At 35.6% G+C, this 25,398-nt stretch overlaps 1 protein-coding gene across 1 annotated transcript in view; it reads left to right on the plus strand.

Moving 5' to 3' along the window:
- Positions 1-18,120, plus strand: part of UBA6 (ubiquitin like modifier activating enzyme 6) — a 79,911-nt gene extending 61,791 nt beyond the window's left edge. The window contains exons 23-33 of the mRNA XM_043906629.1: positions 686-814; positions 2,974-3,025; positions 3,105-3,168; positions 4,142-4,211; positions 5,539-5,610; positions 9,299-9,416; positions 11,050-11,243; positions 11,993-12,120; positions 14,494-14,581; positions 14,828-14,922; positions 16,307-18,120. Coding sequence (XP_043762564.1) covers positions 686-814; positions 2,974-3,025; positions 3,105-3,168; positions 4,142-4,211; positions 5,539-5,610; positions 9,299-9,416; positions 11,050-11,243; positions 11,993-12,120; positions 14,494-14,581; positions 14,828-14,922; positions 16,307-16,457 — 1,161 coding nt within the window. The 3' untranslated portion in view covers positions 16,458-18,120. The remainder of the gene's footprint in view (positions 1-685; positions 815-2,973; positions 3,026-3,104; positions 3,169-4,141; positions 4,212-5,538; positions 5,611-9,298; positions 9,417-11,049; positions 11,244-11,992; positions 12,121-14,493; positions 14,582-14,827; positions 14,923-16,306) is intronic.
- Positions 18,121-25,398: the final 7,278 nt, after the last annotated feature.

Below are 25,398 nucleotides of genomic sequence, written 5' to 3' on the forward strand. Positions count from 1 at the left end.
GATTATGCATTATTATTTACATAGTAAGGAAGTATTTGAGGAATCCTGAAGTTAGCAGGTCACAAATAACCCTTCTTTTTTTAGTTTGGTCAAACTATATGGAATTGCCAATATTTTACCATGTTTGACTCACAGAACAGGAGTTCATATGGTTCAGCCTAACAGGGTGTGATGATAATGATGAGACAGCTACAAATAATAAAACAAGATTGTTAAGCTCTTTGGAAAAAACTGAGGTAAGTTCTAGTGAAAATTTCAGAAATAGGCTGAGGTTTCAGATTTTATTAGTCTCATGGTGAGGACAGCTTCAAAACTGCTTTCTTACTTTCCTTCAATTCTGCACTAAAAAGACCAACTTTTTAGTGTAAAATATTATTCATAGCCCTTCTTATAATAAGTACATTTATAATATTGACTTACAGCTAACAAGACATGAGGATGACTTGTGAGATAAGAAACAATTAGAGAGTTAAAATTTTACATGCGGTCTTTTCCCATTCCCCATCCAAAAAAGAAAAGAAAGAGGGAAAGGAGAAAGACAGAGACAGGGAGCTTAATATGAAAATAATGAATTAAGGCACATGAGCTAGCACTTCAAAAGTTGGCTAACAATTCCTGGGAAATGCATGTGTATATTTGTGTGATTAATTGGACATGTGTTTGTTTTGTTTTTTCCTCATTCTAGAAGATACAAACTGGACACAGTTTAGAAGGCTGTTTTCAAGTGATTAAGTTACTTAGCAGAAGACCTAGAAATTGGTCCCAGTGTGTAGAATTAGCAAGATTAAAGTTTGAAAAATATTTTAACCATAAGGTATGTGTATACTGTAAAACATTTAGAAAAAGTCTAAACTTGGCTCATTTAATTGCTATGACATTCATTTAATTGACCTGAAACGTCTACTCTTTGTTTTGGGAACCTTTTCAGAAATGAATAAGGTTTTCTTTTTTCCCCAATTATTTTTATTAGTTGGAGTCTAATTCCTTTACAATATTGTAGTGGTTTTTGCCATACATTGACATGAGTCAGCCATGGATTTACATGTGTTCCCCATCCTGAACCCCCCTCCCACCTCCCAGAAATGAATAGGTTAACTGAGAACAAATGATGGACACACAACCGATTTCTTGCTGAATGTCACTGATTCAAGTGTGAGAGTGTTAATCGCTAAGTCGTTCCAGCTCTTTGTAATTCCATGGACTGTAGCTACCAGACTCCTCTGTCCATGGAATTCTCCAGGCAGGAATGCTGGAGTGGGTACCATTCCCTTCTCCAGGAGACCTTCCCAGCCCAAGGACCAAACCCTGGTCTCCTGCATTGCAGGCAGATTGTTTACCATCTGAGTCACTAGGTAGAATGTGTTTAAACTCTCCTCGTTGGCTTGTCAGTTGTGCATTTAAGTAATTCTTGGCTTTCTGTGTACAAAATGGGTTTTAAAATACAGATTTCCTTCTAGAGAAGGAATACATTTAATCAGTCTTAAAAGAAGTTTTTTGTTCAAATTAAAACAAGAGACCAAGAGAATAAAGATTACATCAGAAATTTTGCCTTCTCCATCTAAATCTAATAATCACATTTTATCTGTTTCCTCATTGCAAAATGGGGGTAATAAATTGGTACCTGACTCATAGTGTAGTGGTGAGGATTAAGTGAGTTAATACATGCAAAGTATTTAGCATAGAACCTGGCCCATAAATAAATGCCCATAAATATTTAGTGAAATGTTAGATGTTATTCTTTCTCCAGTTACATACAGTTCCTGAAATGTGTCCATCACTGTCTTTCATCTCTCCCTCTTTTTAGGCTCTTACCTGTTGAAATGTAAAATAAGTTCATCTGTTTTAAAACTTTTTAAATTATACTTAACCCTGCTTTCACTTCCTTTTTTTGCTCTGCTTATTGGAAAAGTGGTCTATACTCACTTGCCATACCTCTATCCAATATGTGTCTTCTTTCCCCACATCCATTGAAATTACTCTTACCATGACTGTCAGTGACCTCATGTTTCAGAATCTAAAGAACTCTTTTTTTTTTTCATCCTTATCGTCTGTAGGTTTTTTTAAGTTTTTCTATTATGGAAAAATTCAGCCACAGAAATAATAGAGAAAGTAGCTTGTAATGAATCTCCCATGTACTCCTCATATATTTGTCATCCAGGTTTAACAATTACCAACTCATAGAACCCCAGGTGGCTCAGTGGTAGAGAATCTGCCTACCAATGCAGGAGACTCAGGAGATGTGAGTTCTATCCCTGGGTTGGGAAGATCCCCTGGAGGAAGAAATGGCAACCCACTCTAGTATTCTCGCCTGGAAAATCCCATGAACAAAGGAGCTTGGCAGGCTACAGTCCATGGGGTCATAAAGAGTCAGACATGACTGGGCATGCATGCACAGAATCACAGAACTCATAGAAATCCTGTTTCATGTATATCCCACCTAGTATACCCTCTCCCTGGATGGTTTTGAAGCAAATCTCAAACATATCATTTCAAAATAAAAAATGCAATGTATTTTTACTGGATTTTTTTGTTTGTTTGTTTAAGAATTAGCTCTTCAAAAGGAGCAGTTTGCTGTTTAGGTGCTCAGTCATGTCTGACTCCTATGGACTGTAGCCCAGCAGGCTCCTCTGTCCATGGGATTCTTCAGGCAAGAATACTGGAGTGGATTCGCATTTCCTTCTCCAAAAGGGACAGAATGAGATCTAAAGTATGCCACCATCTGTTTAAAAGGGATAAAATAATCTTTATTCATGTTTGCCATAGATACAAAAAAAATATATGTAAGTGATGATAAAAAAAAATAGAGGTTATTCCAAGTGATGGTCGGGGTCAGTGACAGGAGAATGGACAGATAATGTACAGGGTGATTGGGAGACTTTCGCTGTATATCTTTTTATGTTTTTTGTTTGTTTTTTTTTTTTACTTCAGTTAATAATGAGTAGTGATTGTTTTTAATTCAGTTTTTTTCTTTAGGCTCTTCAGCTGCTTCACTGTTTCCCTCTGGACACACAATTAAAAGATGGCAGTAAGTATTGAGAAGAAATTTAATGCAGTTTATTATTGACTGCTGAAATTGAAAATAATGTATTCTTTTATTTTGTTAGGTTTGTTTTGGCAGTCACCAAAGAGACCCCCCTCTCCATTAAAATTTGATCTAAATGAACCTTTGTAAGTATATATATCCAGTTTTATATACATCCTTCATTGTAAACTTCTTAACTGTTTAGGTTTACATTGCAGGGTAAAAACTTCAAACATTTTAAAAATGTGTTAAAATATTGCATCCATCTTAATCTAAGAATTAACATAGCATTTTGACCAAGAAAGCCAGCCACAGTTCTTCTCTCCCCATATAGATGAATCTGTTTGTTTACATGGTAAATAACCTCATTAGTTTTATCTATCCTAAAGTGCAACCAAAGTGTCATCTCTTTGACTTTATTCATAAAAAATGTAAAATGAAAACAAATGTTCTCCTATTTAATGAACTCAGTATATAAGAAACTTTGGTTATATGGGGGAGAATGATTACTACTAAATAACTCCCTAAATATTCTCAGATTAATTTTCAAAGGAGTTGATCTTTGAGTAAATACCTGTATATCCTATCTGTATTATAAACACACACATTCACTTATGTGCACGTTTTAATCGAGCACTTAGCTTAATTAAGCACTTTCAACAAGGAACTCTGTGCTTTGTTTTTATCCTCTGGTGCTTATTCTAGTCACCTTACCCTGACTGCTGCTTCTGTAAAACTTGCCTTTTTTGTTTTTAAACACACTCATTTGCTTAGTTTGTTCTTATTATACACCTTTTAAAGCCAAATTTGCAATATTTTCTTATGAATTAAAATGAATTTTCTTTCAATACTTTAATTTTCTACTTCTGGCCACTTCTCTCCCCAGAGTAGTCTTGATCACTACCTGAATAATAGTGCTTATGAAAAGAAACATCTGATGTTTTCTTTTTTATAGCTTTGGCAATGCCTTGGTCTAGACCAGAATTTCATTGCTTAATTAAAAAAAAAAAACATAATCCTGAACATTACATATCTTCAACATTTTAAAGGTTATAGTTTCTGATGAATTAAACATCTTTGAAATTGTACACTCACACTTTATTTTTTTAATTTCAAAAGGCACTTCAGTTTTCTTCTAAATGCTGCAAAATTATATGCTGCAATCTATTGCATTCCATTTACAGAAGAGGTAAGATATTCTTCAAACCCTAATAAGTGATAGAAATAATTAGAATTAGAAGACCTAGCTTAATTGCATCATCAGAACGTGTTTTATAAGAATCATTCTTTAATATAAACTTTTAATTTTGTTGTAGTGTTGCCCTTTCTAATATAGCAGAAGCTAAACACCTCATTGCAGCATTACTAAGTGGGAGAAAGTTTAATTTTTCTTTTTGAATTTAAGTAGTGAAACAAATATTTGTGAAAGAATTCTTTACTATTTTTAAAATGTTTGTGACTGACAAACTATTATAATTACTTTGAAAACCCAAAGTGGCCTATATCATAACAAATTTTAAATATTCCTTAGTGGTTCTTTTTATTAACATTTGTTTGGCTTATTTTGTGAAATTAACCTATGTGCATCTCAGGAGATCTGAAAATGCTCTCCCATATCTCCCATAACATTTCTTAACTTTTATCATTTATACATTTTTTCTTAGACATTGACTAATATATAAAGGATCTAATGCAGTTTTATTTGAAAGGGAGGCCTGCATTAGTGAATCTTCATCCTCAAATGCGTAATAGAGCTAAATAAATTGTTATACTTTTAGGTATTAGGCTGAATGGGAGAACATCAGCCAGTTTCATAACTAGCACTGGCTCTTTTGAATCTACATAAAAATGTAGATTAATCCCTTTTGGGGTTAAAACACAGTAAAATATACCATAAATGTCTGGTAAAGATAATGGTATCCAGTTAGTTATTCTTCTTGTGAAAAAAGTGAATTTGTGATAAGAGTTGTAGGTGACCTCAAAAGCACTATGTCTCAGTTATTCCTAAGCAGATTCTTAATAATGAAAACATATATAGCTTTAAATTCATCTAAGTTTATCTTGAACCATGTAAATATTTTCCAGCTTCTGAAGATATGAATTCCATTTATTTATTTATTCATTTACTATTGAGTCAGTGTATATTGAGTAAAACTTTCTGCAGGGAACTTTTTAAAACATTGAAGAGATAGTTCCTGATCTCAGGGCACTCTGTGTGATACTCAAAAGCAGTCCTAAAACTAACTTCTTAAGAATTTGTGGAAAGACTTAAGATTTCGGTCAACTAATATGTTGACTATTAAGTACTTTTTCACATGCACCACCCCACCTCCCAGCCTTTATGGATGATATTTCTATAGAAATAAAAGTAAATGTCACAAGCAAACAGATGTGGTCTAAACAGTTATAAATTACTCAAATATTTTAGCATGTTAAAGTACCATTTTTGGTTGTTTTTAGCTTTAGAATTCAGAATTTTAAGAATATGCTGATAAAAATTACTGTTTTAAAATCAGGACTTATCAGCAGATACCCTGTTGAATATTCTTTCTGAAGTAAAGATTCAGGAATTCAAACCGTCCGACAAGGTATGTGTACAAGTTCATTCATTCAGCAAATAATCATTGAACTACTTCTTGCGTCAAGTTTCATTCTAAACCTGGAAAAGCCCATAATGAACAAAATTCTTGTTCTTGTAGGAGTTATATTCTAAGGGACCAAAGACAGACTATTTTTTTTTAAAGTGCCAATAATTATGTAATATTGCATTATGGGCAGAAGAGGTAGTAAGAAAAGGCAAAGCAGGGAAACAAAGGTGATGGAGCTGGTGTCATTTTATGTGAGCTAAAAGAAGACAGCTTCTCTGATATGGTTATGTCTGAACAGAAGCCTGAAGGAAATGAGGAGTGAGCCGTGCTATTATCTGGTGGAAAAGCAGTGCAAACAGCAGAGCAAGAAAAGGAGAGAAAGGCCTTCAAAGACTTTGAAGGCTGGAATTTTTCTCGAGGAGACTATGCAAGAGAAGAGTGGTAGACAGTGAGATTGGAGAGATAGTGAGGGTTATGATAAGTACTTTATGTTTTATTATGCAATAAGCCAATTGAACATTTAAAACACAGAGTACAATCTGACATATTTAAAAGGAGGACCTTGGCAGTTGTGTTAAGAAGGATTATATGGGACATGAGAGAGGAAGCAAAATAAGCTATTAGGATATTATAGGCAAGAGATGACAGTGATTTGAATGAAGTAAGGGAAGTTTTAAGAGGTTGAATTCTGTGTATATTTTGCTGTAGCCCTGATAGGATTTATAAGGAATTGCTTTGAGTATGAGAGGGGGGAAAAAAAGATTGTTGTTTTCTTAGTTGAAGAAAAGAAACAAGATTAATAGCTCTGAGTGATGGGGAAAAGATAGAGGATGTTTGAGCAGAGCAAAAAAAGAAAGATATGAATAATTGCCATGGGCTAAGTGAGAAATTAGAAAATGTATAATTTTGAGACAATGCTTAGGATCCACTTAATGTTAATTCCAATAATGTATTCCACCAAATGAGTCTGGAGAAAAGGCAGTTTAGCTGCTTGGATGCTCTTGTAAAATACCTGGGAATAGGATTTTAACAAGGGTTGGAATTTTGCCAGGCAAATATGTTGGAAGGAGAGAGAGATAGGGAGTATTAATAAAGGTGGAACATGAAATTTATGCAGGGTAAATAGGAAAGTTTCAAATACTAAATGTTTTTTTCAGTTCATCATATCCCTTTTTGTATGCACTCTAAAAATAAATAAATAAACCACAAAACCCTCAACAGTAACAATAAACAGTAAACCCTTAACAATAAACAGAACCCTTGTGTTCCCCTTATCCTTTAACTATACTGGAAAGTGTGGAGTAATGATGCCTCCATGCAGAATTCAAGTAGGAAATGGTTTTGCAGTCTTCCACTCTGCATTTTTATTTTAGAGAAAAGGAAACTTGTAGGTAGTTCATTTTGTACAAGTAAATGGACTTTCTGAATGAAATATTCGTGACTTGTAGTCACAAAGTACAGAAAGGATAAACAAAATTCCTTTATAAAAATTCCTAGCCCATGTTTCTAATGGACAAAACTGCTAGACAGCCGCCAAGGAAATAGGCATCAATAACTTTGCAGGTCTTTACTGCTCTCTTCAGTGTTTTCTAGCTTGAATTGCTTCTTTCTGTATTGAAGTTTAGGGGTAATATATCATCCTGAGCAATGAAGTCACAATTTTAACAGGACTTACTAGCTTAAAACTCCTTGAAGCAGCTTCCCCAAAGCTTCAGGGTCTGGCACTCCTAGTTAACAGATGCCACAGCCAAAAATATCAACTGCACATTCTAGCAAATAAAAATTACTGCTTCCTTGACTCCTTAATATTTCTCAAATACTTATAATATTTAATATGGAAAATGTGGGATGTGTCTTTTTAAAAAAGAAGTAGTATTTCAGTAATGATGTAGCTAGTTTCTTGGTTTGAGAATATCAAATTACCAATATCTGCTAGATCATCAAAAAAGCAAGAGAGTTCCAGAAAAACATCTACTTTTGTTTTATTGACTACGCCAAAGCCTTTGACTGTGTGGATCACAACAAACTGTGGAAAAATCTTAGAGAGATGGGAATACCAGACCACCTGACCTGCCTCCTGAGAAATCTGTATGCAGGTCAAGAAGCAACAGTTAGAACTAGACATGGAACAACAGACTGGTTCCAAATCGGGAAAGGAGTACATCAAGGCTGTATATTGTCACCCTGCTTATTTAACTTATATGCAGAGTACATCATGGGAAATACTGGGCTGGAAAAGCACAAGCTGGAATCAAGATTGCCGGGAGAAATATCATAACCTCAGACATGCAGATGATACCACCCTTATGGCAGAAAGTGAAGAACTAAAGAGCCACTTGATGAAAGAGAAGAGTGAAAAAAGTTGGTTTAAAGCTCAATATTCAGAAATCTGAGATCATGGCACCTGGTCCCATCACTTCATGGCAAGTAGATGGGGAAACAATGGAAATAGTGACAGACTTTATTTTGGGGGGCTCCAAAATCACTCCAGATGGTGACTACAGCCATGAAATTAAAAGACACTTGCTTCTTGGAAGAAAAGTTATGGCCAACCTAGACAGCATATTAAAAAGCAGAGACATTACTTTGCCAGCAGAGGTCTGTCTAATCAAGCTATGGTTTTTCCAGTGCTCATGTATGAATGTGAGAGTTGGACTGTAAAGAAAGCTGAGTGCCAAAGACTTGAAGCTTTTGAACTTCGGTGTTGGAGAAAACTATTGAGAGCCCTTTGGACTGCAGGGAGATCCAACCAGTCAATCCTAAAGGAAATCAGTCCCAAATATTCATTGGAAGGACTGATGCTGAGGCTGAAACTCCAATACTTCGGCCACCTGATGCGGAGAACTGACTCATTAGAAAAGACCCTGCTGCTGGGAAAGATTGAAGGCAGGAGGAGAAGGGGACGACAGAGGATGAGATGGTTGGGTGGCATCATGAACTTGATGGACATGGGTTTAAGTAGGCTCTGGGAGCTGGTGATGGACAGGGAGGCCTGGTGTGCTGCAGTCTGTGGGATCATAAAGAGTCGGACATGACTGAGCGACTGAACTGAACTGATCTAAACTTCTCTGACCTTGTTTTTAATAAGTAATTTCTTAAAGATAGATTACTTTTATGTGCTGTCCTAAGCATGCAGCTAGAAGGAACACATATTCTTTGGGATAGAACTTCTTGTCAGCATTCAATAAATATTTTTTGTGCCCATATTATATGGTTTGTGGATTTCTTCAATTTCTTTGAGACACAAAAGAACTTTGCACTCGTTAGAGATACATAATTTGGTTTGAAGTTGATTTTTCAGAATTGCAAGCTATTGATTAATATTAACTTTATTTTAGTGTAGAATTTTAAAAGAAATTTGTATGAACTCAGATCTTATAAAGTATTCAGTAAGAATCTTTAACTTAGGCAGGTTTATTTTAGATATATTGAGATTCTCTCAGATAAAAACTCCTGTTCTCATAGAGTTTATGTGTCAGTGTGAGGCAGTAGATAATAAATATGTAAATAATATAATATTATTTACCAATATAAGGTATAAAATACTTTGGACCATAGTGGTTAATCATCTAATTAAACTAGATAGAATGTTTCCTCTTTATGACTTCTTTGATAAAAGCAGATATGTTAATTAAGCTTCTGTGTAAGAGGTGCTATCATTAATGAATACATATACATATATTCAAAGGTTGTTCAAACAGATGAAACTGCGAGGAAACCAGACCATGTTCCTGTGAGCAGTGAAGATGAGAGGAATGCTGTTTTCCAACTAGAAAAGGCTATTTCATCTAATGAAGCTACCACAAGTAAGGGGAAATCCTTATAAAAATATTTTGAGCTAAAAATATTTTATTTTCACTAAACTCTACACTCAGAAGGTTGTGAAATTAAATAATAACAGTAATAATAATGATATTACTTGATTTCATGATCATATGAAAGTCACTATTCATCTTGAACTAGAACTGAATTCGCCAGTTTTCTCCACCATTTCCTTACCTTTCAAGGCTGATATGTAAGTCTGCTTTGTTTTTATTGTTCTGATTCTTTTAATCCTTGAGATTCTGTTACGTCCTTGCTTTATAACTTAGCGCTAGCAGAATGAATGAAAAATGGAGTCCTTGTGGAGACTAACCCTGCGTGTGTGCGTGCATGCTTAGTTGCTCAGTCATGTCCAACTCTTTGCATCTCCATGGACTGCAGCCCGCTATGCTCCTCTGTCCATGGGGATTCTCCAGGCAAGAATACTGGAGTGGGTTGCCATGCCCTCCTGCAGGGGATGTCCTAACCCAGGTATCGGACCCAGCTCTCCTGCATTGCAGGCAGATGCTTTACCAGCTGAGATACCAGAGAAGCCAGACTAAACCTGAGACCCAGTTAAATCACTTTAGGATAAAAAGATTATAGACAGATTTCTTCTTGGCCTCCATAATTATACACAGATAGTATAAATCTGACCTTTGTACACCCTTGCTAAATGATCTTAAATATAGGAAACTGAACTTTTAATTACTGAAAAACAGATCTGTACTAGGTTATGTTTTGAGACCTCCTCAGCATCCTTTAACTACATAAATCAGCAGTTTCCAAACTTTGGGGATTTTACATAAAGACCAGTAAAATTCAAGAAAAAAGCCTAGATTAGCCAACTATTTAGGGCATCCCTGGTGGGCTCAGACAGTAAAAGAATCTCCCTGCAATGCGGGAGACCCAGGTTCAATCCCTGTGTTGGGAAATTACCCTGGAGAAGAGAATGGCAACCCACTCCAGTGTTCTTGCCTGAAGAATCCCATGGACAGAGTCTGCGAGCTACAGTTCATGGGGTTGCAAAGAGTCGGACACAACTGTGTGATTTATAGCCAACTATTTATTTTGCAAGTAAACAGTTGATATGCTAAGTTAATAGAATTCTAGAAAAAACTTATTACCATTTCTTACTTTTTCATTTCATCACAGATCAAGCTACACCTGTCTGCAGAATGACTTGGGGAACCACAAATTAATCTAAAAAACTTCCTCCAAAATACTTATTTTTATTTGACCGGTTGACTCTATTCTTAGTTATCAGAGGTAAAATATTTCAGAGTAGTACTTAGGGAATTAATTTTTGAACAGTACCCAGTGTTGACTTTTTTATTGTAAACTGTTTAATAGTAAATGTACATGACTTTGTTTTTATATTTTTAGAAAAGTTTTTTAATATCAAAATTTCTCTAATTTAGTGGTTATTAAAGCCATCATTTTCATGTCCTTCAATAACTTCAGTTCTCTGACTTTTCTTTCTTTCTTTTTTTTTTTATTTTGGTATTTTTCAGTTACTTCCAAAGCTAAACAAAACACAGAAAGGATTCTTCAACAGTAGTGAGCCCATATGGCTTTTACTTAGTAAAGCCTTTATTACTTACTAGCAAACTTTGTTTTTTTGGTTGTTATCATCAGGTGACCTTCAGATGGCAGTGCTTTCATTTGAAAAAGATGATGATCATAATGGACACGTAGATTTCATCACAGCTGCATCAAATCTTCGTGCCAAAATGTATAGTATTGAACCCGCTGACCGTTTGAAAACAAAGCGCATAGCAGGTAGAATTATACCTGCTATAGCAACATCTACTGCTGCAGTTTCTGGCTTGGTGAGATTATTATTCTGTGAAAATGTTGCTATATCATTGTTTCTTTCCTGTCTTCCCTATTATACCACCCCTAAACCATTCACTCAGAGATCTTAGAGAAGGAAGGATACTTATTGACCTTATAATTTAAAATTGTAAGGTATTTCTGAAAATACAGTAGTCCTGTATTTTGAACTTTTACAGATAATGCAAACATTTTTAAATAAGCTCCATTGAGTTAGAGTATAATTTTTCTTACAAGCAATAATCCTCTTAATCACCTTTATATCTGCCATATAATCCATGTGCTTTATTTTTCTTGAATAAAATGAACTAGCCTAGACTTTGCACTTTGATAATATTAGATTTTAGTTCTTTGCCTTAAAAAAGTGCTATTCTCAATAGTGATTTGGATTTCTTTCGATTTAGTGTTTCCTTAACAACTCCTGAACAATTTAGAGTCTTTAGGGCCGCGCTAATTGTTACACCATCCTGTACTGTTACTCGTGGAAGCTGTGTAGTTACTGTTCTGTTATTAAATGATTTCAGACAGCTGGATTTCTTGAGTGTTGGTGTCTGCTTTTGAAGTAGGAAGATTACATGGTCAGATTAATTAGACTTACAGAAATCTTTATTACTCTAGTCTAATAACTACTTTTATTCTCTACACAGAAATGCTTGAGAAAAATTCAGGAAAATTATATAAGTGCAATTAAAGTTATAGTTAGTTTTAGGCTATTTATATAATCAGATCACCTTCTTTTACCTAGGTTGCATTGGAGATGATCAAAGTAGCTGGCGACTATCCATTTGAAGCTTACAAAAATTGTTTTCTTAACTTAGCCATTCCAATCATAGTGTTTTCAGAGACATCTGAAGTAAGAAAAACTGAGATCAGGTATGCATGAAGGTCTGCTTCTCTTGTATAATGAGAATGAAATAGTTTTTTTTGCTTTTTAAAAGGGAAAAACAATAGCTTTATCTCTCCTTTTCCTCTCTACACATACATATCTTTTCTATCACTTCAAGACAAGGTCATAACCCCATCTTCATGTAGCATTTTTTTCCTTTTTCTTTTTAATTATATAATTGACATGCAATATTAATTTAGCTTCAGGTGTACAACATAAAGATTCGACACCTGTGTATGTTGTGAAATGATTACCACAATAAGTTCAGTCACCATCCGTTATCAAACATAGTTACAGAATTTTTTTTCTGATGAGAACATTCAGGATTTACTCACTCAGCAGTTTTCAGATATGCAGTGCAGTATTATTTACTGACTGTCGTCACTGTGCTGCACGTTTTGTACCCATGGCTTAGCTCACGACCAGGAGTTTGTACCTCTTGATTCCCTTTAACCATTTCGTTCACCCTCACCGCCTGCTTCTGTTTCTGTCAGCTTGTGGATTTTTTGGTTTTTGTCTAGTTAGTTGATTGAGTTTTCTGGGGAAGAGAGATGGTTTGTTTGTTTTAAATTCCACATATACATAAGGTGATAAGGTATCTGTCTTTCTCTGTCAGACTTATTTAGTATAATGTCTTCAAGGTCCATCTCTGTTGTTGCAAATGGCAGGATTTCATTGTTTTTATGGCTGAATAATACTTCATTGTATATGGCACCACACTTTTTTTTTCCATTCCTCCAAAATGGACACTTAGATTGATTCCATGTCTTGCCTATTATATAAACAATGCTTCGGTGAACATGGGAGTACAGATACCTTTTCAAGTTAGTGTTGGCATCTTCTTTGGATAAATACCCAGAAGTGAATTTCCTAGATCACATGGTAGTTCTGTTTTTATTTTATTTGAAGAACCTAAATCTGCATTCCATAGTGGCTGTATCATTTTACATTCCCACTAGAAATGTACAAGAGGTTGAATTGCTTCACATCCTTGCCAGCATTTGTTACCTTTTTTTTTTTTTTTTTTTGATGATAACCATCCTAACAGGTGTCTGATGATACCTCAGCATGGCTTTGATTTGTATTTCTCTGATAGTAATAATGAGCATCCTTTTATCTACCTATTGGTCATCTGTATGTTTGCTCTGGAAAATTGTTCAGGTCATTTGCCCATTTTGTTATTGGATTGTATGCATTTTTTGCTGTTGAGTTGTCTGAGTTTGTTATATATTTTGTGTATTAAATCCTTATCAGATATATGATTTGCAAATATCTTCTCCCATTTAGTAGGTTGCATTTTCATTTTGTTGATTTTTTCCCCCTGTGCGGATTTTGAGTTTGATACAGTCCCACTTGTTTATTTTTTATTTTATTGCCTTTACTTTTGCTGTCAAATCTAAAAAATCATCACCAAAACCTAGTGTCAAGGAGCTTACCACCTAAGGTTTCTTCTAGGAATTTTATGGTTTTAGGTCTTAATTCAGGTGTTCAATTCATTCTGATAATCGAGATAATTTTTGTGTATGGTGAAGATAGGAGTCCAGTTTCATTCTTATGCATCTGGCGTGAAGCACTGCCGACTAAACTAGCCATAGTGTAGTCAGCACACTGTTAATCTGCCACACTGTTCAGCATTCTACTTTCTTACCGTTTCCTCTATGTCTGTCTAACTCAGATGAATTAGAAGCCACCCCTAGTGTCTGACTAATGGATAATAAGAATAAGCATCTAGTTCCGAAAGCTGTATGACAAAGCAGAACAATTCCCTGGGACTTTCATTTTTTACAGTTTAAACTGGTAACAGCAAAAAATTTGAAAATTGCCATCTTGGCAAGAGTGTGAGAAAGCTTTACTCTCGTACATTATTGGTGAGAATATAAAATAATATATTGGTGAGAATATAAAATAATATAACCCATATTAAAACATATACAGCACTATGGTTCAAACTTGCATAAACGGTTTCACTCATCTCAAATGATATATGTATAGGATGTTCATTCTGGCATTGTTTATCATAGCCAAAGATTAGAACAACCCAAGTGTCCGATGATAGGAGACTGAAACATCCACACAGTGAAATGAAACTCATGCAGCTATTGAGAAACCAAACTCTCTTGCTAAGACATACTGGTTTATAATGAGACATTGGAAAGATAATAAGGTTCTGATAAAAATGGTTACCTGTGTAGTGTACTGGGGAAGTAAAATTTTGGAATATTTTAAGTTATATTTTCCTTTTTTATACTCCCACATTAATATCTAGTTAAATTACAAATAGTGGATTTCTGGGGGGTTTTTATTATTACTCAAGGGAAGAAAATGTAAATGTTTTTGTTCTAAATATTTTTCTACAACAGAAATGGAATATCATTTACAATTTGGGACAGATGGACTATACATGGAAAAGAAGATTTCACCCTCTTGGATTTCATAAATGCAGTTAAAGTGAGACAATTATTCATTAGTTGCTTTGAGTCTGTTAGTTTTTATACATGATCTCATTAATGTTCAGTCATGTCTCTTAGAGCTTTTTGTAAATATTATTTATCAGAAATTTGCTCTCTCTCTTTTTATTTATTTATTTATTTATTTTTTTAATTTGCCCTCTTACTACTGGTTGTAAAACATTGTCACATACCATTTCTATTTCGATGGAGCTTTGATTGTACTCTTTTCGGTATTCATTTTTAGGAGAAGTATGGAATTGAGCCAACAATGGTGGTACAAGGAGTCAAAATGCTCTATGTTCCTATAGTGCCTGGTCATGCAAAAAGATTGAAGTTAACGTAAGTATAAAACATTGTATGCAAGAGATTCTCAGAAATTGAAATGTAAGTTGGATGTACACTAGAAAATTAAGTATAGAGATTATTGTAGTTCAGATTAAAATATATGATTTATTCTTATCTAATGACAGAAATAAAGACAGTGAATATACTAAGTTCCATAGGCTACCTTCCAAGTAAGATTTATAGGATTACAATATTCTTGTGAGTTTATTGTAGTTCTGAGTCAGCTTTGAAACTAATGAGCTTAGAAACCTGATTTGATCAATATACTAAGTAAAAGCAGATCCACCTCTTATATGCAAGCAGTGAGGATTAGGCTGGTGAGACTGAAGTATTAAAAAAAAATGCCAATTGTTATTGTCATTCATTTATTCAACACATTTTTTCAAAGAGTACCTGCTATATCCCAGGTACTTTTGTGAGCATTAGGGATACAGCCAGTGAAGCAAAGTCCCTACCCTTCTTGAGGAATTTGCATAACTATTAGACATGAATATCAGATGGTGGTAAGTGCTATGGAAAAATAAAGCAGAATAAAGGTGTGTTAAATTGATACAGTATATTGGTATGTTGGATAATCTTGGTAATCTCTCTGCCTGTCATATTTTGATTTGATAAGCTGACATTTAAGCAGAGACAAAAAGGAAGAGAGGGAGCAAAATCAGCCAGTCTTTTCAGTGGTCTGCACGGCCCTAAAGTATCTGGTTCCCACTTACTCCTCTGAGTTCCTTTCATACTTCTCTGTCCTTGCTCACAATATTCCAGTTACAGTTAACTCCTTACTTTTCCTTGAACATTCCATTCTCCAGCATGGGACCTTTGCTCTGGTATTTCCCTTTGCTTACAACTCTTTCTGAGATGGCCATTTGACTAACTCTCACCTCTGGTCTTTGCACTTCCTAAAGAGGCCCCTCTGAACCCCATCTAATACTATATCCTGTCCACTCTCCCAGCCTAGCACTCCTAATCCCCTTTATTCTGCTCGACTTGTTCCCTTTCTCATAACATTTGTCACTAATAGTCACTATATTATCATCTCCCCCCACTAATAATATAAGCTTCATTCACAAGAACAGGAATCTATACTTCCCATCTATATATTCATTTTTTAAAAGCATTGCTTACATTGTGGGGTTTTTTGGTATGAGGTTTTTTGGGGGGGGGTATTTTTTAATATATGGTCTGTATTCTTTATCATTACCAACAGAGGTAAAAATTGTTAGGTAAATCATTCATTTCCTTAATTATACGAAAGGAGATGAATTGCTACATTTAAAAGTAAATTTAAACAAGATCAGATTCTTTGGACAACATAATCTTTGAATCGCTCTTTCATTTTACAGACTTTACCAAATTATTTCTTCTTGCTTATTTTCCTTAGAATGCATAAACTTGTGAAGCCTTCTGCTGAAAAGAAATATGTGGATCTTACTGTGTCATTTGCTCCAGATACTGATGGAGACGAAGATTTACCTGGACCTCCAGTAAGATACTACTTTAGCCATGACACTGATGAGCAGAAGTTGTCTTAAATTTAAGACTACTTGATTTTGGAAAGAATGCACTCAATTCAGAAACTAAAAAAGTCAGCTCAAAATGCTATGGATTTCTCTTTGATAAAGCCTTAATTTAAGGGAACCATCAGTAAAAAAAGAAAGTACAGTGAAGAATTGTAAAGCATTTTGAAGCACAGTATATACACTCGTGTAGTGCTTCATATGTGGATGTGATCACAAGCAACTTTGAACTGGAATGCCATTTTATAATGCTTACCAAAAAACTGTGTATTAACTTCTTTGGATGAAACGAAGGAAAAATTACATATCCAAGACTAGAAGAGATAAAACATCAAGAAATTGAAAGTTACAAATGTAATTATCCAAAACATTTAATCTCATTTTATGAATTGTTGTGGTTGTTTAGTATTTGAGGCCCATTTTTCTTTCAAATAGTATTTGGCTCCCTGCCCCTCTCAAGATGAGGCTTTGAATTTAACATCAGTGGAGTGGGGGATAGTAGCAGTGGATAAAGAGTAGACATTTAGAACTGTACAAATGTTACCTCGCTCATTTTACCAGAGTTTGCTATATCACTGTCTCTCCAAAATCAGGATCTTTGTTGACGACATCAGTGTCGCAAGTCATGATGACAGGTGTTAACCGGAACTAACTGTTAACAATACTGTGTGAACTCTTGACAGCCCTCTTAGAGAATCCACGAATGTGAGCAGATAAATACGGTTGGTCATTTGATTCATCAATATGCCTTCTAATGTGGCTATTTTATTTATTTGGAACTCTAAACCTAACTGTCATAGTATATAAGACTAAAAGGTTTTGTAAATGGAGTGTCCTTAGAAGTAGGTGAAGAGTAGAAATTAAAAAATTATCACTAGTTGAGTCTTGATTTTTTTTTTTCTTCCAGCGAACAAATGGACAGAAAAAAATTTTTTTATTTTAAAGGGAAATGTATTATTTAATTACACACTCCCAGAAAGGGAGTTGACAAAGATAAAAATTTATTTTTTTAGATCTTTATTGATAGAAACTTTCTGTTTTCTGCTAGGAGCTATTGCAGGTATTCATAGAAATGCTTTCATTAAAATAACAAAGTATACTCAACACTGTAAACTCAGTGAAAACAGCAAGTGTTTCTTTTACTTCCAATGCTATCATGCGTCCTAAAGCAATTGGCATTTCATAACCACAGAATGTCATTTCTTTCTAGCTGCTTTTCCTCTGTTTTTCTGTTCAGACCATTAATAAGTACTTTGATAAATTAAAAACTAGATTCACATCAGTATTAATCCAATTTGATATCTTTTTCTATTCCCTCCTTAACTTTCCTTTTATTCCACCTGTATATAGTTTAGTCAACCAGGTGTATTGTTTCATTCTTTTGTAAAAGCATCATCCAATTGGGAAAATATATTTGGGAATGGAGGTTGAGTTTGTATGATTAAAGGGTAATCTGCATTGGAGGCAAAGATAAGTGGACAGGATGAGTCTAAAGGAACTGACTACCTTTGAAATAAGCAATTAATTTTGGTTCATCATATCCTTCCCTCTCACTTCATGTATATTGCAAACACAGTGCTTAAAATTAATATTATTTAAAATTGAATTCAGGAATATCAAAGCTCTGTGGCTTGGAACATTAGAGGCTAGCAGTAATAAAAGAACTTTCCTATAAGAAGTCTGTTCCACTTTTTTGTTTTGTACTCTATGACAGCAACTGATACTTTCTTGGTAGCCATTCAATAATTCTCAACTATGATCTTATATCTTACTTATATTCTATATAAATCTCTACATCTCTTCAGAAGTAAATTTAGAACAGAACCAGGCTATCAATTCTTATTTCTGGAGATCAGTGCTTTAGCAGATATAAACAGAATCAACAAAGATTAAGTTCATTTTATGATTAAATGTGAAACCATGTTGTCATTGCTTTTTTTTTTCCCCTATGGGTAAAAGGATTGCCATTTATTTCTTCTATTTAGTTCTGCTAAACTGGAAAGCCAGCATGAATTTTATTTCTGTTTTATTTCTGTACCATGAGATCACTGTGCTGGTGATTGAAATACCAGGTGCAAAAATTAATGATTTGATTTTGTACAGTACCACTGAGTGATTTTTTACTTATTAAAAATAAATCAAGAAATTTGACATTATCTTTGTAAATCCTGTTCTGAAGTTGACTCTGGAGATTCCAGTTTTACTATTCATTTTGTGAGTAGTATTGCTTTGGTGTTTCCTAGTTTTCAAGGTGTGCAGTCATGGAGATATAGCACTCACTGGATGTGGATGGACATTACTTCCAAGTGCTTTTGGCTCCTGGAAATTCTCTTAAAACAATTGAGGGGGAAGATCTGGTAAATCCCAGACTGTTGGTTGGGGATTTCTAAAGCCCATTCATTACTTTTTAGAGTTCAGAGCAGTAGGTTACTAATTTATAGTGAAAGTGAAGTCGCTCAGTCGTGTCCAACTCTTTGCGACCCGGTGAACTGTAGCCTACCATAGCTTGATTAGACGGACCTTTGTTGGCAAAGTAATGTCTCTGCTTTTTAATATGCTGTCTAGGTTGATCATAACTTTCCTCCCAAGGAGTAAGCGTCTTTTAATTTCAAGGCTGCAGTCACCATATGCAGTGATTTTGGAGCCCAGAAAAATAAAGTCAGCCACTGTTTCCACTGTTTCCCATCTATTTGCCATGAAGTGATGGCAGATAGATACAGTCATTAGGTAGTGCTTTAACTATTTTACTTCTAACAAATTCAAAACATAAATCAGGAAGTTGCAGTCTTGGGTGTCCCCGTAAGAAACCAGTCAATAATTTGTTTCTCTTGCCATGTCTTAGCTTTCTTTATTTAAGAAATATATATGTATTCGTGTATATACACATTTATGTGTATATACATATTCAAAAGAGTACATAAAATACAAAAACACAATTTTGGGAATAATTTTAAAGTAACTAGTTGTATAACAAGCTCTCAAATCAATACAACATGGACAGCAGCCCAGAAACTCCCCTGATAGTCCCTTCCCAGTCACAGCCAGCTTCCCCACACAGTACCCTCTAGCAATTAGCACTGTTCCACCTTTTGTGATAACTGTGTCTTTGTTTTTATTTGCAATGTTAACTCCTATGTTTGTACCTAAACAATACTGTTTACTTTTGATGGTTTTTAAATTTTATGTAAATAGAATTATACTATATTTTCCTTCAAGATGGGATTCTTCTTTCATCCAACATAGGATTCATCCATTTTGTTGCTTGTAACAACTTTGTTCATCATCATTGATGTATAATTTACCTTTGCATTAATGTAACACTTTATTCATTCTGTTGACTGTGGACAGTGGGTTTTGGGGGAAGGAGGATCATAGTTGCACAGTGAACATTATTTTATGTGTGAAAGTCTCTCGGTGATGTCCAACTCTTTGCGACCCCATGGACTGTAGCCCGCCAGGCTCCTCTGTCCATGGAATTACCCAGGCAAGAATACTGGAGTGGATAGCCATTCCCTTCTCTAGGGTATCTTCCCAGCCCAGGGTTCGAACCCAGATCTCCTGCCTTGTGGGCAGATTCTTTATCATCTGAGCCACTAGGGAAGCCCAAGAATATTGGAGTGGATAGCCTATCCCTTCACCTAGTGCAACAGCTATATATGCCTAGGAATGGTCCTTGATCATTGGATATTTGCATCTTAAATTTTATGAGATTAAAACAAAGTTTTCCCTGAGCAACAGAGATGTCGTGCTTTTCCACTTTGCTCAACTCTGGTGTTAACAGGTTTTTTTTTGTTTTTTTTTTTTTTTTTTAATTTTGCCAATCTTTTGGATGTGCAGTTATATCTCATTGAAGTTTTACTCTGCATTTCCCTAGTTACTCATGAAATTAAGTACATTTTTATATGTTTGCTGGCCAATCTTTCTTTTTTATGAAGTGACTTTTAAATTCTTTTGCCCATTTTTTTGCTTGTGTTGGCAGATTTTTTCTTCTTTGATTTATTAAAGAGCATTATAAATCCTGTTCTTAGTTGGCTTAGTTCACTTCAGTCACTCAGTTGTGTCCGACTCTTGGCAACCCCACGGACTGCAGCATGCCAGGCCTCCCTGTCCATCACCAACTCCCAGAGATTACCAAAACTCATGTCCCATTGAGTGATTGATGCCATCCAGCCATCTCATCCTCTGTCATCCCCTTCTCCCGCCTTCAATTTTTCCCAGCATCAAGGTCTTTTCCAGTGAATCAGTTCTTCACGTCAGGTGGCCAGAGTGTTGGCGTTTCAGCTTCAACATCAGTCCTTCCAATGAACACTCAGGACTGATCTCATTTAGGATGGACTGGTTGGATCTCCTTGCAGTTCAAGAGACTCAGAAGTCTTCTCCAACACCACAGTTCAAAAGCATCAATTCAGTGCTCAGCTTTCTTGATAGTCCAACTCTCACATCCATACATGACCACTGGAAAAACCATAGCCTTGACTAGATGGACCGTTGTTGGCAAAGTAATGTCTCTGCTTTTTAATATGCTGTCTAGGTTGGCCATATTTTTTTCCAAGGAGGAAGCATCTTTTAATTTCATGGCTGCAGGCACCATCTGCAGTGATTTTTGGAGCCCCCAAAAATAAAGTCTGCCTGTTTCCCCATCTATTTGCCATGAAGTGATGGGACAAGATACCATGATCTTAGTTTTCTGAATGTTGAGCTTTAAGCCAACTTTTTCACTCTCCTCTTTCACCTTCATCAGGAGGCTCTTTAGTTCTTCACTTTCTGCCATAAGGGTGGTGTCATCTGCATATCTGAGATTATTGATATTTCTCCCAGCAATCTTGATTCCAGCTTGTGCTTCATCCAGCCCAGTGTTTCTTATGATGTAGTCTGCATGTAAGTTAAATAAGCAGGGTGACAATATACAGCCTTGATGTACTTCTTTCCCTATTTGGAACCAATCTGTTGTTCCATGTCCAGCTCTAACTGTTGCTTCCTGCACACAGATTTCTCGAAAGGCAGGTCAGGTGGTCTGGAATTCCCATCTCTTAGTTGGCTATATAACTGCAAATATCTTTTCCCACTCTGGCTTGCCTTTCCCTCTATGATGTTCTTTGATACAAAGAATTTTTTAATGGTTATTTACTGAAAAGTATCAAATTTTTTGTTTAAGGCTAGTTTTTTGTGAATTTTTAAAAACTGTTCTCTGAAGCCACAAAGTCAAAAGATACTCCTTTATATTATCTTCTAAAGCTTTCATTTTGACTTCCATACTTTAAATTTTTAATGCACGAGGAATTACTTTTCTATATCCTAGGAAGTACCTCATCACCATTTACTGAAGTCTGTTCTTTTCTGCAGTGCCAGCAAAGTCATGTGTCATATCCGTATATGTATACATATCTTACTGTATTTTTTATTCATTTTCTATCCCTGTGCTGGTATACTGTTTTCATCACTATAGCTATTACTTTTGATACTTGGCGGAACAAATCTTCCTGACTTACGTTTTGTAATGCATATTGCTTATTTTTAGCCCTTTGTATTTTTAGTTCTCAAATTTCTAATTTCAAATATGCAAACCTAGCACATCACAGTTTCTAATTGTCCTGCTGAAATTTTATATCTTTCATCTAACTGGACATGAAAAGCATTATTATTTAATAGTCTGTGTTTAATAATTCCCAAGTCTGAAGCTCTCCTGGGTGCTCTATGTTTGTTTCTGCTAATTCTCATTATCTTGTGTTCTTGTATGTGTGGTTATCTTTACCTTTATGCCAATATTATATTTGAAGACCTGCTTGTAGACAAACTTGAACAACACAATTTTGAACTGAATGGGCCCACTTACATGCAGATTTTTTCACTAAATATATCTTGTTCAGTTGCTAAGTCATGTCTTGGTGCTGCATAGACTGCAGCATGGGCTTCTCCAGTGGCTTAGATGGTAAAGAATCCGCCTACAATGCAGGAAACCCAGGTTCAATCCCTGGGTCGGGAAGATCCCCTGGAGAAGGGCATGGCAACCCACTCCATTATTCTTGCTTGAAGAATCCCATGGACAGAGGAGTCTGGTGGGCTGAGTCCATAGTGTTGCACAGAGTTGGACACAACTGAAGCAACTCAGCATGCAGACTGCCGCATACCAGGCTTCCCTGTCCTTCACCGACTCCCGGAGTTTGCTCAAACTTGGATCCATTGAGTCGGTGATGCCTTCCAACTAACTCATCCTCTGTTGCCCCAGCTCCGCCTGCCCTCAATCTTTCCCAGCATCAGAGTCTTTTCCAGTGAGTCAGCTCATCACATCAGGTGGCCAAAGTGTTGAAGCTTCAGCATCAGTCCTTCCAATGAATACTTAGGGTTGATTTCCTTTAGGATTGACTGATTTGATCTCCTTGCTGTCCAAAGGGCTCTCAAGAGTCTTATCCAGCACCACAATTCGAAAGCATCAATTCTTCAGCACTCAGCCTTCTTTATGGTCCCCCTCTCACATCCATACATGACTACTGGAAAAGCCATATCTTTGACTATACGGATCTTTATTGGCAAGGTGATGTCTCTGCCTTTTTTTTTTTTTTTTTTTTGTCTCTGCCTTTTAATACACTGTCTAGGTTTTTCATAGCTTTTCTTCCAAGGAGCAAACTTCTTTTAATTTCATGACTGCAGTCACTGTCCGCAGTGATTTTGGTCCCAAGAAAATAAAATTTTTCACCATTTCCACTTTTTCCCCATCTATTTGCCATGAAGTGATGGAACTGGGTGCTATGATCTTAGTTTTTTGAATGTTGACTTTTAAGCCAGCTTTTTCACTTTCCTCTTTCACCCCCATCAAGAGACTGTTTAGTGCCTCCACTAAATACATACTGCAGTATCTTACGATCCATGGAAATGGAACCTCAGTTACAGAGGACAGACTCTAAACTCATAGGCAGATTTTCAACTGTGCAGTGGGTTGGTGCCTAACTCCCATGTTGTTCAAAGATCAACTGCAGTTTGATTCCTAACATGATATGTTCATCTTCCTTAAGACTTTTCATATGCTCTGGTAAGCACTTTTTTAGGCACCAGTAATTCAGGATCTTTTTGACACAATTTCAGAAACTGGGATTTTTCTTTTTTTTTTTTTTTTTCTATTTTTTTTTTTTTTATTAGTTAGAGGCTAATTACTTCACAACATTTCAGTGGGTTTTGTCATACATTGACATGAATCAGCCATGGAGTTACATGTAATCCCCATCCTGATCCCCTTTCCCACCTCCCTGTCCACCCGATTCCTCTGGGTCTTCCCAGTGCACCAGGCCCGAGCACTTGTCTCATGCATCCCACCTGGGCTGGTGATCTGAGAAACTGGGATTTTTCTGAGTCATCCATGTGACTCAGAGCTGAGCTGAGTGTACTAGCACCCTTACTTCCTGTTAATCCTTAGTTCAGAAACTCTTCAGACTTGCTATTGTGGGCTGGGGTTACCAGAGCCAGAGCCGCCACCTCTTTGCCGGTACTACATTCTACCTTTGAATCCTTTGGATGTTTTAGCTTTGCTCGGCTTCTCAGTGACCTTTTAAAAATCTACAAAAGCTCCCAGGGTACAAGTGCTCACAGATGAAGAATTCATTTCCTTTATGAATTTCTGTTTTCTCCCAGATAATTATTCACTAACTTGGCTTTCTGATATCCAAAACTTTTTCAAATACATTTTGTCCAACTTTCCTAAATATTCTCAAGTGAGAATGTTAATCCAAATTACTCAGCCCACTTTATTTCAAAATTTTCATTAGGGATTGTTCCTCTTCAACTCTTAGGTTTTTTTAGGAGTGTGTTTATTTCCAGTATAAAGTGTGGGTAATCCAACTTGATGTTCTTCGTATTTAAAGTGGAACACTAAGGGCTACTTATGTTTAATATAATGACTAATTTATTTCTGACATTTTATTTTGGGGGGATTTATTTTTTGTCTAGCTTGTTCTATGGTTTTTCTCTATTGCTGTTTAAAATTTGTTTGCTTTTTAAATTTTTGTGTATGCCAGGTATTATTAAACGGTTTCTCTCAATTCTAGGTATGCTTTTGTATTCTGGAACTTTGCAAACCCTATTTGTCCTTCATCATCTTGCTTCGCTTAGGTTCCACAAATAGGGGGCACTGGAAGGAGACTGGAAAGCTGGAGAAAGGGAGAAGAGACTTTGACTTATTGCCATTTGGTTCCTGGTCATCAGTTTATCACCTCAGTAATGGCTTTTCTGCCAGTAGTTGTGGTTGGTACCCAGGCTCCACCTTTTTTCTTCCTCTCTTCAGGGTATCTCTTCTAGATTTCCAGGTTCTAATAATCCTGTCCTCTTCCCCTTAGTTGTGTCCATTGCTGACATTTTTAATTCTCACAAAATCTATTTAATCAATTTCTTCCCTTAAATTCTTTCTTAATATAAATAATATGGTTTTTCTTTTCGTGAACTATACATATTTTTTTCTTTACTAATTTAGTAACTTTTATCTTTTAATGATTAAGTCTGTATTGCAACATGCATATTCAGATTAAGTCAGACTAAAGTTAATCATCATGTTTACATTTTGGAAGATTATAATTTCCAAAGATGGCCACAGTGATACTTGCACACTCACATGCTTTTCTCTTAGAACCTTGCAACCAACCATCAAGAGACAGAATATTTTCAGTTACTTTGAAACAAGAATTTATGACTGCCTCAAGTAATACAACAGAAGGCAACATATGTAACTGTGCAACTTCCAAGGTTAGTTGGAAGGAAAACAGTCTGTAATTTTGATCTAGGCAAAAATGTGTCAGGTATAACACAAAAAAGTGCAATCCACAGAAGCAAATTTGGGCTTCTGCTCTGCAAAAGATGGTTTTAAAGGAATGAAAAACAAAATGAAATATTTGCATATCATTTATCTGACAAAGGGCTTGTATTCAGAATATGAACAGAGTTCTCAAAACAAGCAAACAACCGAATAAAAATA

Source organism: Cervus elaphus, chromosome 6 (genome assembly GCF_910594005.1).
Source record: "Cervus elaphus chromosome 6, mCerEla1.1, whole genome shotgun sequence".
Lineage (NCBI taxonomy): Eukaryota > Metazoa > Chordata > Mammalia > Artiodactyla > Cervidae > Cervus > Cervus elaphus.